Source organism: Phyllostomus discolor, chromosome 9, assembly GCF_004126475.2.
Source record: "Phyllostomus discolor isolate MPI-MPIP mPhyDis1 chromosome 9, mPhyDis1.pri.v3, whole genome shotgun sequence".
Lineage (NCBI taxonomy): Eukaryota > Metazoa > Chordata > Mammalia > Chiroptera > Phyllostomidae > Phyllostomus > Phyllostomus discolor.
Genome location: NC_040911.2, coordinates 11,015,327 through 11,030,764, shown reverse-complemented (window position 1 = coordinate 11,030,764; position 15,438 = coordinate 11,015,327). Strand labels below are relative to the sequence as shown.

At 49.4% G+C, this 15,438-nt stretch overlaps 1 protein-coding gene across 1 annotated transcript in view; it reads right to left on the bottom strand.

Annotated features, from left to right (window-relative positions):
• ALPK2 (alpha kinase 2) overlaps positions 1-15,438 on the bottom strand; it is a 94,555-nt gene that overhangs the window by 72,892 nt on the left and 6,225 nt on the right. Inside the window, exons 2-3 of the mRNA XM_028523540.2 lie at positions 6,517-6,644; positions 3,084-3,201 (exon numbers count right to left, since the gene is read on the bottom strand). Coding sequence (XP_028379341.1) covers positions 3,084-3,201; positions 6,517-6,625 — 227 coding nt within the window. The 5' untranslated portion in view covers positions 6,626-6,644. The remainder of the gene's footprint in view (positions 1-3,083; positions 3,202-6,516; positions 6,645-15,438) is intronic.

The window sequence follows — 15,438 nt, the reverse complement described above, 5'->3', positions numbered from 1 at the left end:
CTTGGCCTCCAAGCCGAACTGCAGATTAACTGTTAAACCGGAAACTGCCCTTGGGGAAGACTGACACAGCTTTCAAGTACCTAAGAACACAGATTTAGTGACCCAAAGACTGAATCCAGGTAGATAAAGGAAAATACTTTTCTCGGGGGAACCGTGAGCTGATCTGGTGGTTTATGGGGCATTCATAATGGCAAGAAAATGTGAGACTAACATTATAACTAACAATTAAGTCCGTTTCTGCAAGGCATTTGCACAGAACACCATTCACTCTCCTAACCAGCATTTAGCAGGCTGGTAAGAGTTCAGCCACTTGGCAGATGAGTGTTTAGATGTTAAGCATTGTTTCATCCCAGGCAACAGATTGGAATCACCGGGGCTTGGGCTGAACTAGGCAAGGGTGGAGGCTCAGCATTAGTGGGTTTTACAAGCTCCCCAGGCGACGCTAATGAGCGGCTGCAGTTCAGAACTACTGATGTAACAAGCCAGAACGTTCAAAGATCCTTAGTACCCAGTGTATGTACTAGTAAGCAGAAAATGCAACCGCAGTGCCCAGCCATTCTCCCTTGCATCAGGTCTGAATGCTTTTCGCAGGAGGTGGGCAGGCCAGGAGTTTGGAAGGAGTGCGTTCTGTCACTTTACGTTTCTAATTTTACACAAACCACTGCCCCGCTGGACTTCAGGGCAGAGAATGAGGACACCCCGCCCCTTCCACAGCACAAGCTCCCTTCCTAAGTTTCTCGTCCAAGTGTCCGGTGTCGAGGTCACTCCTGTTTTAACCTGCCCACCTGCCCCCGCGGCTTCGCCTTCTCATTCCTCCTCCCATTAACCCCTGAAGACTCTGCAAATAGTTGCTTTTCCTACTTTTCTGGTCCTGTATAAACAGCAAATAACATTAGTAGCACATCTTAATTCTTAAGTGGCATTCTGTCAGTAAGAGCTTCTCTCCTGGCTAAAAAGTGAGTCAATATTTTATCTTAGTGTGAGACTGAAACTAACCAGTCAAAACGCCTGTAGTGAGTACTCAGGTGAACTGAAAGGTGAGGCTGAAGAACAAAGAGGTGCAGTGTGTAGACCCTCAGGGATCTCACCATCCAGGCCTGCGGGGTGACGAACTGCAGCCCCCACCCCCCCAAATCTGGACCCCACCTGTTTCTGTAAATAAAGTTTTATTGGAACACAGCCACTTTTTAAAATATATGTATATTGTTTATATCTGCTTCTGCACGACAGTGGCATAGCTGAGCAGTTATGAGAGTGACCATCTGGCCTCCTCAGCCTAAAAATCTTACTATTTAGCTTTTTATAGAAAAGGTCAGCCAATGCTGCTCCACACAAACAATGACTGTGTGTGTGTGCACACACTCACACTCACCATCCTTTGAACAGACATATTTATGGGGCAGGCACTGTATTAGACCCCAGGGAATGCGTTAGAGTAACACAGAGGGGATTCCTGCCTCTAGGAGGCCCGCAGTCTGCTGAACGGTCCATCACGCCTGACAATAAACCAACACCCGAAAGGGGGCCCGTGGGAAGGGGGGGAGAATGGTTGAGGCCGGACAGATCTGGGGGCAACTACTGTGAAATTGCCTGTGAACCACAGAGGTGGATTCTAAGCGGAAGTGGGTGAAGAGGGGAGAGCGGCAGGCCTTGGAAAAATCACAAAGAAGCAGGACCGTCCGAGTCGTGGACGAGGGGAGAGCGAATGGCAGGTGGCCTGCATCTCGGGATGTGGACTGGGGGGGTGGGGTGAGGGCATGGTGTGTTCACCGCTTGTCCTCCTGCTGGACCTGAGGCTGCTCGAGGGTGTGGACAATGTCTATGTGGTTCACCTCTATCCCTAGGATGAAGCAACACGCCTGCCATAAAGTAGCTGCTTGATGAACATTATTTAAAGAATTAAGTGTCAGATGAGTACATGCATGTCTTGGATATAAGGCCAGATGTGTTATAAACCAGCTGAGCCAGGCATTCCAACCGCCGTCTCTGATCTCACCCTGAAACAAGAGGGTGCGTGGGGAGCTAAGGAAACTAGTGTTTGTTGAACTACTGCTACACCGCAAGTCTTTTACGAGCATGCAACCATTTCATTTTCTCAGCCTCCCTTTGATTGGATATACGGAGACACTGAGACTTGAAGAGGTTACATAACTGGCTGCCATCACACAGCCAGAAAACGGCGGTCAGAATCAGACCCGAGTCTTACTTTGTTACTCTCAGATCCAAGGCGACCGGCACACGCCCATGCCTGCCCATCATCGTCACACCATGTCCTCCAGAAGGGTCCCCCACACCAGTTCGGTAACGGTGGGGACCAGGGACACTGGCTGCCACCCTCTTTGAGCAGAGCAGTTCCCATGTTCTCTGCTTCACATGTGGGGCTTCCTGGCCTCATCCAGCCAGTTCTTGGGGGAACAGCAAGGAATGAGAAGCCACTGTCCTGGGCCAGAAATAGCGCCATCACCCATCTGTGGCTGTGGGAGCGTGGTCAGTGACTTCTTCCTTCTGTCCTTACACGAGGAAGACTGGGTGACAACACTGAAATCCTGCTATGCTTCTTGATTTTCCAGAGAGAAGATTCAATGAAAATCTCCTTGAGCCCTGGCTGGCGTAGCTCAGTGGATTGAGCGCAGGCTGGGAACCAAAGTGTCCCAGGTTCGATTCCCAGCCAGGGTACATTCCTGGGTTGCAGGCCATAACCCCCAGCAACCGCACATTGATGTTTCTCTCTCCCTCTCTCTCTCTCTCTCTCTCCCTCCCTCCCTCCCCTCTCTAAAAATAAATAAATAAAATCTTTAAAAAAAAATCTCCTTTAGTGAATGAAAACAGCCAGACCACCTTGAATGAAATTCTAGATACAGTTGTAACTCCAGCAATGGCAGCAAGCAGGGGAGTGTGGCTAGTTCCAGGCAGACCCTCATCAACTCGTTTTGGGACGCCTAGGCTGATGCCTGCCAATAGCGTCTAACACCAGGACTCAGAAAGCAAACAGCAGCCAATGTTTTGATCTGACCTCTCGGGAACCAGCACACGGCAGGGTTCAGGGACCTTAGTAAACATTCCACAGGGGCTCATCCACTTACCAGTAGAGATGTAGCAGGTGGATATACTGATTCTCGAAGAACTCGTAGCTGGAGACAGTGCCGCCTTCCTCGATGGTTTGACCATTTTTATACCAAGTTACCTCTGGCTTGGGCTGCCCTGATGGTACAGAAATAAGAATTCTTATTACACTAAGTATTTTTAACCAAGGAAACTCATAAAGCTATAAACAAGAATGGGTAACGAGCACTAGGGACAAGCATGATGGGTAAGTCAGTAGGGGTCTGAATAAGCCCCCTCTTATGAACAAGCATGCACCATTCAATACACACTACAGGGCACGCTCTCCCCGCCGTGGTGCTGGGCTGGGGTTGCGGGGGGGACGTGTACACAGTGGAATGTGCTCTCTCTACCCTCAAGGAACTATTAAGAAAAATTATCTAAACCTCGGAAATAAGGCCAAAATGTGGATAGTATCTTCTTTCAGTGTCACATGGGAGCAAAGGTCCATCTAAGAATTATCTACAGGAATGTACCTCGTTTCATTCAGTAATAACGATGGATTAAAATTCCCAGAGTGAGTGAAGTTGCGTGTAAACATGTAGATTTTACCTACAAGAGCTGCAAATAATCTCTATCCAGCAGAAAAGACAGCCCCGTAAGTTACGGTGTATTCCCCCATGGGACATCGGTCAGTGTTTTACCTAACCCAGCAATCACAACCTGACGTGCCTTGTTCAAATGGTCTATAAATACCTAATTCCTCAGATATTCTCTGACCAGCCCTTAACACTTTCTGGTTCCCTTTTTATTATTCCAAGGATTGAAAATAAATCTTTGTAAAGTTCATTTCACATTTGCACAGGAGTCACTTCAATCTTTCTGGAAACTATACTGTTGCAGTGCTTACGGGCGAGTGTCAGTTGCGGTGCAAAAAAGAGAAGAACGTGGGCCGGCAAGTGCCGTGTCTTCCCGGGGCGGGGGGGAGCCTGGCGTGCCCGTTTCCCAGGCTGGCAGACGACTCAATGGGCTCACCACGGGAAGTGACCCCCACCACCTCTCTCAGAAGGGGTTCATCTTCCCTGGGGGTCATTAACTGGAGGTAATGCTAATTGGCCAGTCTGGTGAAGTCCCCAGGAAGTCCATTCACACCTTGGGATTTTTTTCCCCCCTGGTGATGGGGCAGGAAAGTTTCCAGTGTGTCCCAAGGAGCTTTCTATCAAAACGTGTTCTATATGCACAAGGAAAGCCCAGCATTTGGAAAAATACACCCTTCTCAATCCATCTTAGGAACATTCCTGTGTTTTCTGTCTTATCTCCTGATTTCCAGCAAGCAAACCCAGAGACCGCTAAGGGAAGAACCCCATGTTCTTCTGAGATCTGTACCGTGGAGGGACCTGAGGACACTCAGAGCCACCTCCTCTCCCTGTCCACGTCTCACCTAATCTGGGGTCTCCCAGCCAGACTTCCTCAGTGCCGACACCATGAATGTGGGGGCGGGGGGGACTGCGGGTGTCCCTCTCAGCCTCCTCCTCCGCGCAGGCCCCAAGTGACCAGTCCCGGGGACGGGGAGCAGACAGGCCAGCATGCAAGGACAAGTCCCTCTCCGGCAGCTGTGTGGCTGAGACGCTTTCAGACAAGTGACTAAGCCACCAAAAATGAACCTCCGTGAAAAGCCATCGGGGAGGTTGCTGATCATAATTCATTTCTGCCTATTCTTGTCAGCCCCCTTTGAGTCCGTTTTAGTAGGGTCTTTCTTAGGGAGCAGTTCATTGCTGGGTGTGTGTGTGTGTGATTTTTTTTTGAAGAAAGTAGGCATGAGCTGGGCCTGGGAATTCTTTGTGATCCCTTGGACGCCAAGGTTGCAGACTGCTCAGGGCTCCATGCTTCTCCCGGCTTCTTCATGGCTGACGGGTTTTTCCCCTTGGTGGGGCACAGATCTGAATAATCAGCCAGAAATGCGCCTTGCACAGGGAAGTGGTATCTGGTACCTTGTGGGTGTTTTGTTTTGTTTTGTTTTTTCCTCCCTGCATTTGCTGGAAACCCTCCCCTGAAAAATCCTGCCCTTGTTTATAAAGCCTACCTGCTGCAGGTTACAGACTGAGAGCCACCTCCAACGCTTCACAAGTGTGTGGGGAGCGGTAACCACGTTTAGGGTACACCCACACACTGGGGCTTCCTGGGGAGACGAGGGGGTCCTACTTTGAGGCTCGGGAGTAGAGTTGTGTCTGTCCCTCTATCTGAGTGGCTAGAGACCAGGGGTGTCAAACTCATGTCCACCGGGGCCCACATCAGCCTCGCGGTTGCCTTCAAAGGGCCGAGTGTAATTTCACCTCTTTAACTGTTAAGGAGTAGTTACATTTATACAGTCCTAAAATTATTTCAGCCCTTTGAAGGCAGCCACAAGGCTGATGTGGTTCCCCAGGAAAATGAGTTTAACACCCCTGCTGTAGACTGACCCCAGGAAAGGGAGGGGGCTCAGCTCTGGGCTCAGAGAGGCTGAGTGCCCACCCCAAACTCCAGCAACCAGATTGAAGACCAGGTCTTATCTCAACTCCGGCTAAGGAAGCACCACCACATCACAGGCTGGCTCCTCTCTCTGGGTTTAGAGAACAGGGTTGGGGAGAAGAACTTTCTATCTGCCCTTAGAAACCCCACTGGGGCCTCCACACCTTCAAGAATGGAGCCATCGAACCAAAGTGTCACAGGTTCGATTCCCAGCCAGGGTACATGCCTGGGTTGCAGGCTATGACCCCAGCAACCGCACATTGATGTTTCTCTCTCTCTCTCTATCTTCCTCCCTTCCCTCTCTAAAAATAAATAAATAAAATCTTTTTTTTAAAATGGAGCGGTAACCCCAGAAAGAAAAGAAAGCAGTGCATAAGGTACATGCTTCCACTTTCCTACCCAATTATCTTACTTCTGTTTGCTTTTTGTAAATAAAGCCTTTTCACCTGTGGGGGTACAAAGTCTGAGGCAGCTCTGGGTTGTCCATTCTCCAGTCTGCCCCCGGCCCCTGCTTTCCCTCCACCCAGCACCTCTGCCTTGGTGGTAAGCTTTCACTGCTGACCAGCACACCGGAAGGAGGCGAGCAGGGGTACAGAATTTAGCCAGGTTTGGGATATCAATGAAAGAACCATGAAAGACGAGTTCAATAAAATGTCCCCAGTGATGTTACTCATGCCGTTCCTATGTGCCACGGGAAATTAAGGGTGGATTATTTAGAAAAACAACCAGTGTGGGATGTGCCTAACCAAGAACCACAACGTGAAGTGAGGTTCGCTAAAACGTGTTCAGGAAGTGACTCGAAGAAATCCTTGAGAAACCAAAAATCACAGATGTACTTGTTCAGCTGGCTACTTAGGATGAACTTCCCAGGGAATTTCCCCAGGTGATGTGTCAGTGATGCCCTCGTGAGTCAAAACACCTGACGGGCAGGGAGACTTCAGAGGGTGATGCGCTCGCGATGGTTACCAGATATTATGCAGCGAAGCACAGTGTCCGACTTCTCGGGAACTTTCTGGGAAAGCAACGTAGATAAGAAACAAAGCGGGCGCCTCGGGGGCCCTCCTGAGTCTGTCATCCTCTCATGCCACGTGAATCTGAAAAATAAAAACCGCCAGCGTTACCACTCGTTCTGGGTCTTCTCCGGCCTTCCCAGGAGTCAGAGAAACGGAGGAGTGTGGTGGTGCCCCCTGGGCTCAGACAAGGTGGGGGCTGGTGATCCCACCAGAGGGCAGGGTGGAAGTCCTCAAGGGCGGGGCTCCGTCTCTCTCAAATGGACCGGAGTGCTCTTCAGCTGTCTGTAAGCCTCTGCTGGAGACATTGCTCCCCGTGCACTCCCCACGGGCTCCACTCTGCACCCGCACCATCGATGCCTGCACTAGGCAGGGACCTGGGAGGCAAAGAGCTCCCTCTTCGCCTGCACGCGAACCCAGCCGTCTTAGGAAGCCACCCAGCCCAGGAAGCCATGCTCTCCTCAGGGTGCGCTCTCTTGATTCTTCAAGCTCCTCCCTTTCTCTAGCCCTCCGCCTTGTTTTTGGTAAACCTCTACTTTTGAATCTGTTTTGCCTCTGTTAATTTCTATCTGGAGGGGTGTCAGGAACCCCATTCACTAGGCACACTCGGACAGGCTTTCTCAAGCACAGCCCTGCCTACGTGGGGGGCAGGCACTTGGTTGTGGGGTCTGTCCTGTGCCTTGTAGCATATGTAGCCAAATCCCTGGTGTCAGCCCACTAGATGCCAGTAGCAACCCGCCCCCCTCAAGTGGTGACAATCAGAAATGTCTGCAGACATTGCTAATGTCCCCGGGTGGGGATGGGGGACAGCCCTGATTGAGAACCCCCCCCCCAAGTCCTAGAGGATCACGGGACAGCCAGAGCCCAGAATGACGAGGAAGACAATTGCAGGAGCCACAGTGGGGGCCACCTCCTCTCATTTCTCTTTCTTCCTCTCCTCCAAGCCTTTTCGTGTTGGACTCAAAACATGCATATGCCGATTTGCCTCCAAAAAGAGGGGTCGATTGAACATAAAGGCACCTCCCGGTGGGAGGTGTTCTGAAACTGGGGAAGTACCGCTCTGAGAGCACTAGCCAGGCACCCTGGGAGGGCGGTGACCGCTAGCCCCTTCTACGAGCATGCATTCATTGACACAAGTCGACATGTGACATCTGGTTGGTCACCGGGGGTGTCGTTTCACTCCGTTTCCTTTAAACTCCCCAAGTGGCTTTAGTACCCTCCGCATGTCACAGATGAGGAATGTGACGTGAGCCTTGCAGAGGTTCGACGCTTGTTCCCCCCCTCACAGCTCAAGTGGCTGCTGCCCTGAGCCACCCTTTGTGGCTGTGCAGGCTGACACCTTGGGTGCGCAAGGTGCTGAGTATGCAAAGTGTCCCTGGAGCTGCACCGTGCACAGCTCGAGCAGCTGTGGGGCAGCCCTGAGAACCAGTTTTGCCTGAACCCAGAGGACGCCTTCCACCCCCTCCTCTAGGCACAGTGCTGGCCCCGCTCTGCCAAAGCTAGCCTTTGTGGAGCCCCACGCTTGGGGGAACAAAGAACATTCCGTTCTGTCCAGAGTCAGGTTCTCACACACCCCAGAGCTGGGGGAAAGGGAAGCCCACCCCACAGTAGGATCCAATAGCATGAGCAGGAGGGGACAGGCACTTAGACGCTGCAAAGGGTGGCTCCAGGGAGACTTTGGGTGCTCCAACGGAAGCCTGAGCTGAGCTCTCGGGGGAACAGGCTGGATCTAAGCTGCCACAGCGGTAGTGGAGAAGGGGCAGCCCTTCTCCAGGGGAGTGGGACGGACCCTGAACCATACAGAACCAAACCTCTGGCTTCCCCCTCACTGTTCCAGGTTGTCCCAGACACCCCGAGAAACCACTTGGTGGAGACAAGTTCCCAGACAACAGTTCAAGGTTTGCACAGCCCCTGAAACTCCCGAAGGCCGGGAAGTGAGCAGTCAGGAGGGAATCGGGATGGGACATAAGCAACGTGTGAGGGTGTGTGTGGCCTCTGCTCTGGACTGGCTACGTCATTTGCAGGGCCTGGTTGGAGAGGAAAGTGAGGGTTTCTTGTGCCAATATGAGTAAGATATTTAAGATGGTAATAGCAGAGTGTTAAACCAAGTCCTGGGACCCTCCCGGGTGCAGGGCCCTGCGTGAAGGCACAGAGAATGGGCTCAGGAGACCCATCCCACCTGGTAGATATCTCCCGTGGAACATGGTGCCCACCAGCGCCTGCGAGGCCTGCGCTCTGAGGCCACCCCTGTGGCTTCTGGTGTCCCCACCGCATTTCCTTAATCTCCAGATGTTCCGTTTTCAGTCCTTGAAAACAGAAACGCATTCCCGAACTGCCCCGATGTGAAACCCCCAAGCCCTCCGAATACCAGGGTTAAAAAAAAATTAACTGAGGAGAATACACTTCCCTTTATCAGGAAGGGTGTGTGCAGGAACCAACCCTGGGCTCAGACCTGAGGTTTAACTAACACACGAAAAGGGTAGAAAAAGCTGCAGATTGCAGAAGTTGTATGTTAGCATCAAATAGGAATAAACCCCCTCGGGTGTGGGACAGAGCCCATGGCCCGGGGCGGGGGGGTTTGTTTGAAGAGCTGCGGGGACATGTGGGGAAGACGGAGCCAGAGAGATTAGGAGGAGGATTTTAAGGACTTTTGCTCTGGGATTATAAATTGCATTTCCAGTTATTTTTAGTTATAGGACATTTTAAATGCAGGCATGCTAAGACTGGGCCCCTGGGGGACCCCTGGTTCACATGTGTTGTCTTTACAAGAATCATAGGCCCCTCTCGGTGCAGATGGTAAATTAGTTGCACAGAAGAGAAAGAAAATTCACCTGCAAGGTGGTAAACCCTGCAGACACCTCCATCCCAGAGGAAGTGACAAGTACTTTTGGTGGTTGAAGCATGGGAGGGTTCTCTTTAAGTATAAAAAGGCCAGACTTTACATGTATTTGTTTCTACTTAGAAGTCATTGGAATGTCTAATGGAATCGTTGTTCTCAACTAGGTTGAAAGAAGTATCTAAAAAAAAAAAATCAAAGGGACAATTTTTATGCTAGCTGTGTTGCACCAGACTGAAAATGTTTGAAGAAAACATGGTGAGTGTTGTTGAATTATTGTTATGAGTCAGTGACTGAGCCACACCAAGGGTGGGTCCGACACACACAGACAACCAGAAAAGCGAATGGGGACCTGTGGTCCCCTCACTGCCGCACGTGTGCGGACAGAAGCCTTTCTGTCAACACCAACGCGCTCGCTCAGCTCATCCCGGGTTGGAGGTTTGAGCCCGTGATGGGAGCCAAGCTGTACATTGGATTTGACACAAGATGTTGGTATTTCTCCGGGTTATTGAACAAAGAACTACATGGCTACATAGAAGCATAAGAAAGAATGGAGCCTAACTCCAATTTTAAATTTTGTATGGTATTTCACAACTAGAAGTGTAATTGTATTCCCGATCTCATCTACTGTCCTTGAATCAGTATAAAATATGGGACAAGTGTTAGCAAACATATAAAAATTAAGCTTTGGGAAAAAAGGAAAGCACAAAAGAGAGAGAGAGAGAGACAAAGAGAGAGTCTTAGATTTGGGATCATCCCCTGGATAAAGATATTCTGTGCATTGATTGCCGGTTTGGTAAATTCCCCCAGAGATGAGGAATATGCCGTTTCCACACCTCGTGTCCCCAGGTAGCACTTTGATTTGGACACGGCACCAAGGCAGGCTTCCCCATCCAAGAAAAGCGGCGGACCGGGAGTCAGGAGTGTTGGTCCTAACACCGCCCCTTACCGTTCTGAATGGCAACAGAACATAGGAGGTTCGGAGCAGCAGAGCCAGATTCTCTGGGTTCGAGTTCCGGCTCCACCCCTTACTAGCTCGATAAACATGTCACAATCTCTCTGTGCCTCCCATTCCTCAACTGTAACATGGAGGGTTAATAGTGGTAGATGCTTCATAGGTTGCTGTGAAAATTAAGTGAATTGTTGCCCATAGAGCACTTAGTACAGTGCCCAGCACAAAAGTGCGTGCTCAGTGAATGTTAGCATTATTATTATTATTTTTATTTTAGTGCAGCTTCAAGTTGGCAACACCCGCTCATCTGACTTGGTGACTGGCAGTCCTGATGCCGGTATCTCCGCAGCATTTCTCTTTCAACAGCTTTGAAGAGATGTAATTCACGTGCAATTCACCCACTTTCAAGTGTGCGAGCCAGTGGCTTTCAATATATTCAGAGTTGTGCAACCGTCACCACAAATAGTGTTAGAACATTCCCATCACCTCAGAAAGGATCCCACACCCCGTGGTTTTCACCTCCCCGTCTTCCCATCCTCCCCTCCAACACGCTCACAGCCCCGGGCCATCACTAATCTACTTTCTGTCTCTGTGGACTCGCCTCGTCTGCGAGTCATTTTATGTAAACAGAATCATATAACCTGCGGTCCTTTGTGACTGGCTTCTGTCTCTTAGCATCTCTTCCAGGTTCATGCATGTTGCAGCAGGTACCAGCACTTCAGTTCTTTTTATGGCTGATCTTCCATCCTTCCCAGGAACAGCTGTGGAGGCCAAGGGCCGACACCCTGGCTCTCCACATTCCTCGGAGACGTGCCCAGACAAGGGGGGCTCCGAGGGCAGGGAAGAGGCTTTCACGACTGGAACGCTCTCCTGACCAGCACGCAGCATAGGACTGTGGGCCAGACCCAGGCTTTGTCACTTGCTAGGGACCAAGCTACACCCAGCTCTGCCACGTACCTGGTTGAGGCGCTGAGCCTGGCTCCTCCTCTGTAGAGGGAGGCAATGATAATGTTCTAAAAATGTGAATAAGATGTGCTGATGGTTTCCAGGATGGCTATCATTGGATTATGAAGAGACTTCACTTGTTTCAATTTCCTTTTCGGCTGGGTGTTACCACAATGATGTTCTTTTAAAGTGATTGATCGATTAATGCCCAAAACTCTCTCCTGGTGTCTCGGCCCTCTGTACCAGTAATTTACAAGACGTGACCCCTGCCCTCCCCATCCTCAGAGTCCACCACTGTGGATGGAGCGGGAAAGACAGGACAAATGGAGCTGTCAAGAGTTGGGTTGACACTGAGGACCCCCTGCGTCACCTATGACTCCTCCCCAGGTGACTGCTTCCTGACCGCGAAGTCCCCCAGGTTACGCCTCTGACGAGCGCCCCCGTTGACTCATGTAGCTGGTTCAGTCACCAGAGGCCCAGGGCGCCGACTATAAAGGAAAGAACACTTAAGTCAGGCGTGTTTCATGTTTCGTGGCTCCTTTGAAGGTGAGAACCCTTGAAGACAGATTGATCACCCTCTGCTAGAGATGGACAACCGGCGCTGAATTACCGACACTGGGCGAAGGGGCCGGGGTGGGTTCACAGGCAACCTTGGAGAGAGAACGTGTCAGCTGCAAAGATGACAGGATTGGCGTGTTTTTGTTTTTTAGCTGTGTGCTTTCTTTTTTTTTTTTTAATTTTATTTTAATCACTGTTCAAATACAGTTTTCTCCTTTTTAAGCAGTGTGCTTTCTTCTAAGAATTTTTTTTATCTTTGCCCTGGCTGAGTGGCTCAGTTGGTTGGAGCATCATTCATGTACCAAAATGTGGTGTGTTCAATTCCCAGTTTAGGCACATACATAGGTTGTGGGTTTGATCCCTGGTTGGGGCGCCTGTGGAAGGCAACGGATAGATGTTTCTCACATCAATGTTTTTCTCTCTCCCACACCCTTCCTCTCTCTCTCTAAAATCAATAAAACATATCCTCAAGCGAGGATTTAAAAAATTTTCCTTTAATTATAGAAATTATAAATGCACGCGTTCATATTCTTTAACAAACATGTACAGGTGAAGTCTCCCAGAAGCACTGTCCCTCACCTCTTGACTTTCCCAAAAGGAAGTGTTTGCTGTCCTTCCGGCGTCTTTCTATCCATTTACGTATGTCGTCATGAGCGGTGCGTGCTCACCATGCACTTGGCTTACGTTACTGAAGAGTCAGTCCTGGCAGTCTTCCAAGGTCAAGGCAACCCATAAAGGGCCGCATCATTTTTTTGAAAACTGCCCAGTGATCTCAGTGCTGAGTGGCGTGGCAATACCACACTCCACCCATCTGTTCTTGTGTTGGTGACGTGTGTCTTGGCTGGAGTTTTTTGGACTGACAAGTGTGCCTCAGAGGACAGTGTGGGACATGCCTCCTTGGGCACATGAGTGGTTCTTTAGATGAACTACCTGGTCATGGAATTGAACGATAAAACAGTATTCACATATTACTTTTTTAAAGTTACAGTCTTTTTTTAAAGAGATGTTTATTTATTTTTAGAGAGGGAAGGGAGGGAGAAAGAGAGGGAGAGAAACATCAGTGTGTGGTTGCCTCTTTCACACCCACTACTGGGGACCTGGCCCACAACCCAGGCATGTGCCCTGACTGGGAATCAAACCAGTGACCCTTTAGTTCACAGGCTGGCACTCAATCCACTGAGCCACACCAGCCAGGACACACATTATTTTTTGATAGATAACTCCAAATTGGGCAGAACCCTTAACACAACAGCCGAAGGATATAATGAGGCAGGGCCCAGATTCCTGGGTTCAAATCTTAGCCCTGCCACTTGCTAGCTTCTCTTCTCTCTGCCTGTTTCCTCATCTGCAAAACTAAGAGAGGAGCAGCAGCAACTTCATTTGGCTGTTAGGACAATGACGTGAGTTTGTATAAAGCTCTTCTGAATGGCATGGTAAGTACTATACAAGTGTCAGCTGCCATCAGGAGCTTTGGATTTAACATCAGCAAAATTATAAAACCCGGAGGAAAAGGGGAAAGAGGGTATGGGAGAATTCTTTGAACATTTAAAGCTCCCGACTAAAGCCAGGTTTTATTTTGGCTAATCTGCCCCCACGCAGAAGGCAGGTGGTGTGGCTGCTGTCAGCTGAAGGGGTCGGAGGAGAGCACTCAGCCACACGCAGGTGACGGTGACCAGCCCCGCTGGATCACCAGCTGTCTGAGCGCCTTCTCGCTGGGGACAGGAGGGATTAGTTCTGATTACCCAGCCTAATCCAATGGCATTTGGGTTCCAAATATGTCATGTGAGTTACTATAGATTTGGGCGCCACACCCACTGCCACTTAATACCAGTCCCCTATTCGTCAGGGAAGAAGCACCCTCCCTGAGATGGGTCAGAAAATGCTGGGGGGTGGGAAGGAAAGTGGCAGACCAGGCGGAGAGAGACAGCTAACGTGTTTTGGGTTCCGTCTCTGTGTCAGCCCCCAGGCTGGGCATTTCGTAGACATCATGGCATTTAATCACAGCTATACTACCAGGTTTGCCACAGGCAGTGACTTGGAAGCTTAAGGTAACTTTAATGGGTTGATATAACAAACCTAATTCCCGACTGCCTGTAAGTGCCGGGGCTGGGGGAAGAGTTCCAGGAATTAGAGCTCATGCATGGTGCTCTCTCTTGGGTGTGAGTTTAGGGCTGTGTGTGAGAAGTAGAGGCAAGAAAATGAGCCCTTATAAAGATGCTCAACATCATTAGTCATTACGGAAATGCAAACGAAACCACAATAAGAGAGCACTTCACACCCACTAGGCTGGCTATAATAAAATCGCCAAATCAGGTGAGGGTATGGAAAAAAACAATCCTCAAACACGGCTGGGGGGAATGACACTTGGGAAAACAGTTTGGCAGTTTCTTAAAAAGTTAAACATACATTTTAAAAAAACACAGAAATTTCTCTCTTAGGGATCCATCCAAGAGAAATGAAACCATATACCCACACAAAGACTCGCACACAAATGTTCTTAGCGGGGTTATTCATAATTACCAAAAGTTGGAAATAACCTAAATGTCCATTGGAAACAACCTAAATGTCCAACTAGGGAACAGACAGACAAAATACAGGACAGCCCTACAGTGGAATGCCACGGGATAATAAAAACAAACAAACTAGGTTACATGGTCCGACAAGGACAGACCTCAAAAACATTGTCATTACTATGCTCGGAGAGAGAGGCCAGGCACAAGAGACCACCGATGATAAGACCCCATTTACAGGAAACATCCAAAGAGCCCGTAGAGCCCAAAAGTAGATCAGTGATTGCTGGAGGTGGGGGCAGTGGGGAGAACATGAATTAACAATGAAGGTGCCCAAGGGGTCTTTTTGGGTGACAAAAATATTCTAAAACTGACCTATGGCAATGGTCGCACATCTTGACCAAATTACTAAAGACATCACTGAACACTTATCCACTATGCAACGTACGCCTCACTAGGGTTCATTTTTAAAATAGAGAAGGAAGGAGCAGACATTTAATAAGCACCTATTATATTCCTGGCTGCAGTGCTTGTGAAAGCAAAAGATTGGAAGTCACGTAAATGTCTACGGATAGGAGTTTAAAAGATAAAATAATAGAAATCTAGTTATAGTATCTCTATACAATGGAATTTTTCATTTTTTTTAAAGATTTTATTTATTTATTTTTAGAGAGGGAAGGAAGGGAGAGAGAGAGAGAGGGGGAGGGAGACAGAGGGAGAGAGAGAGAGACATTAATGTGCGGTTGCTGGGGGTTATGGCCTGCAACCCAGGAATGTACCCTGGCTGGGAATCGAACCTGGGACACTTTGGTTCCCAGCCCGTGCTCAATCCACTGAGCTACGCCAGCCAGGGCGGAATTTTTCATTTTTAATAGCACTTGGGCATTAAAAAAATAAGGCAGTTCTGCCCTGGCCGAGTAGCTCAGTTGATTGGAGCATCATCCTATACTCCAAAAGTTTGTGGGTTCCATCCCCGGTCAGGGCACAGACCTAGGTTGTGGGTTCCATCCCCAGTCAGGGCACCAAGCAGTGAGGGTCACCCGATCGATGTTCCTTTCTCATATCACTGTCTCTCTC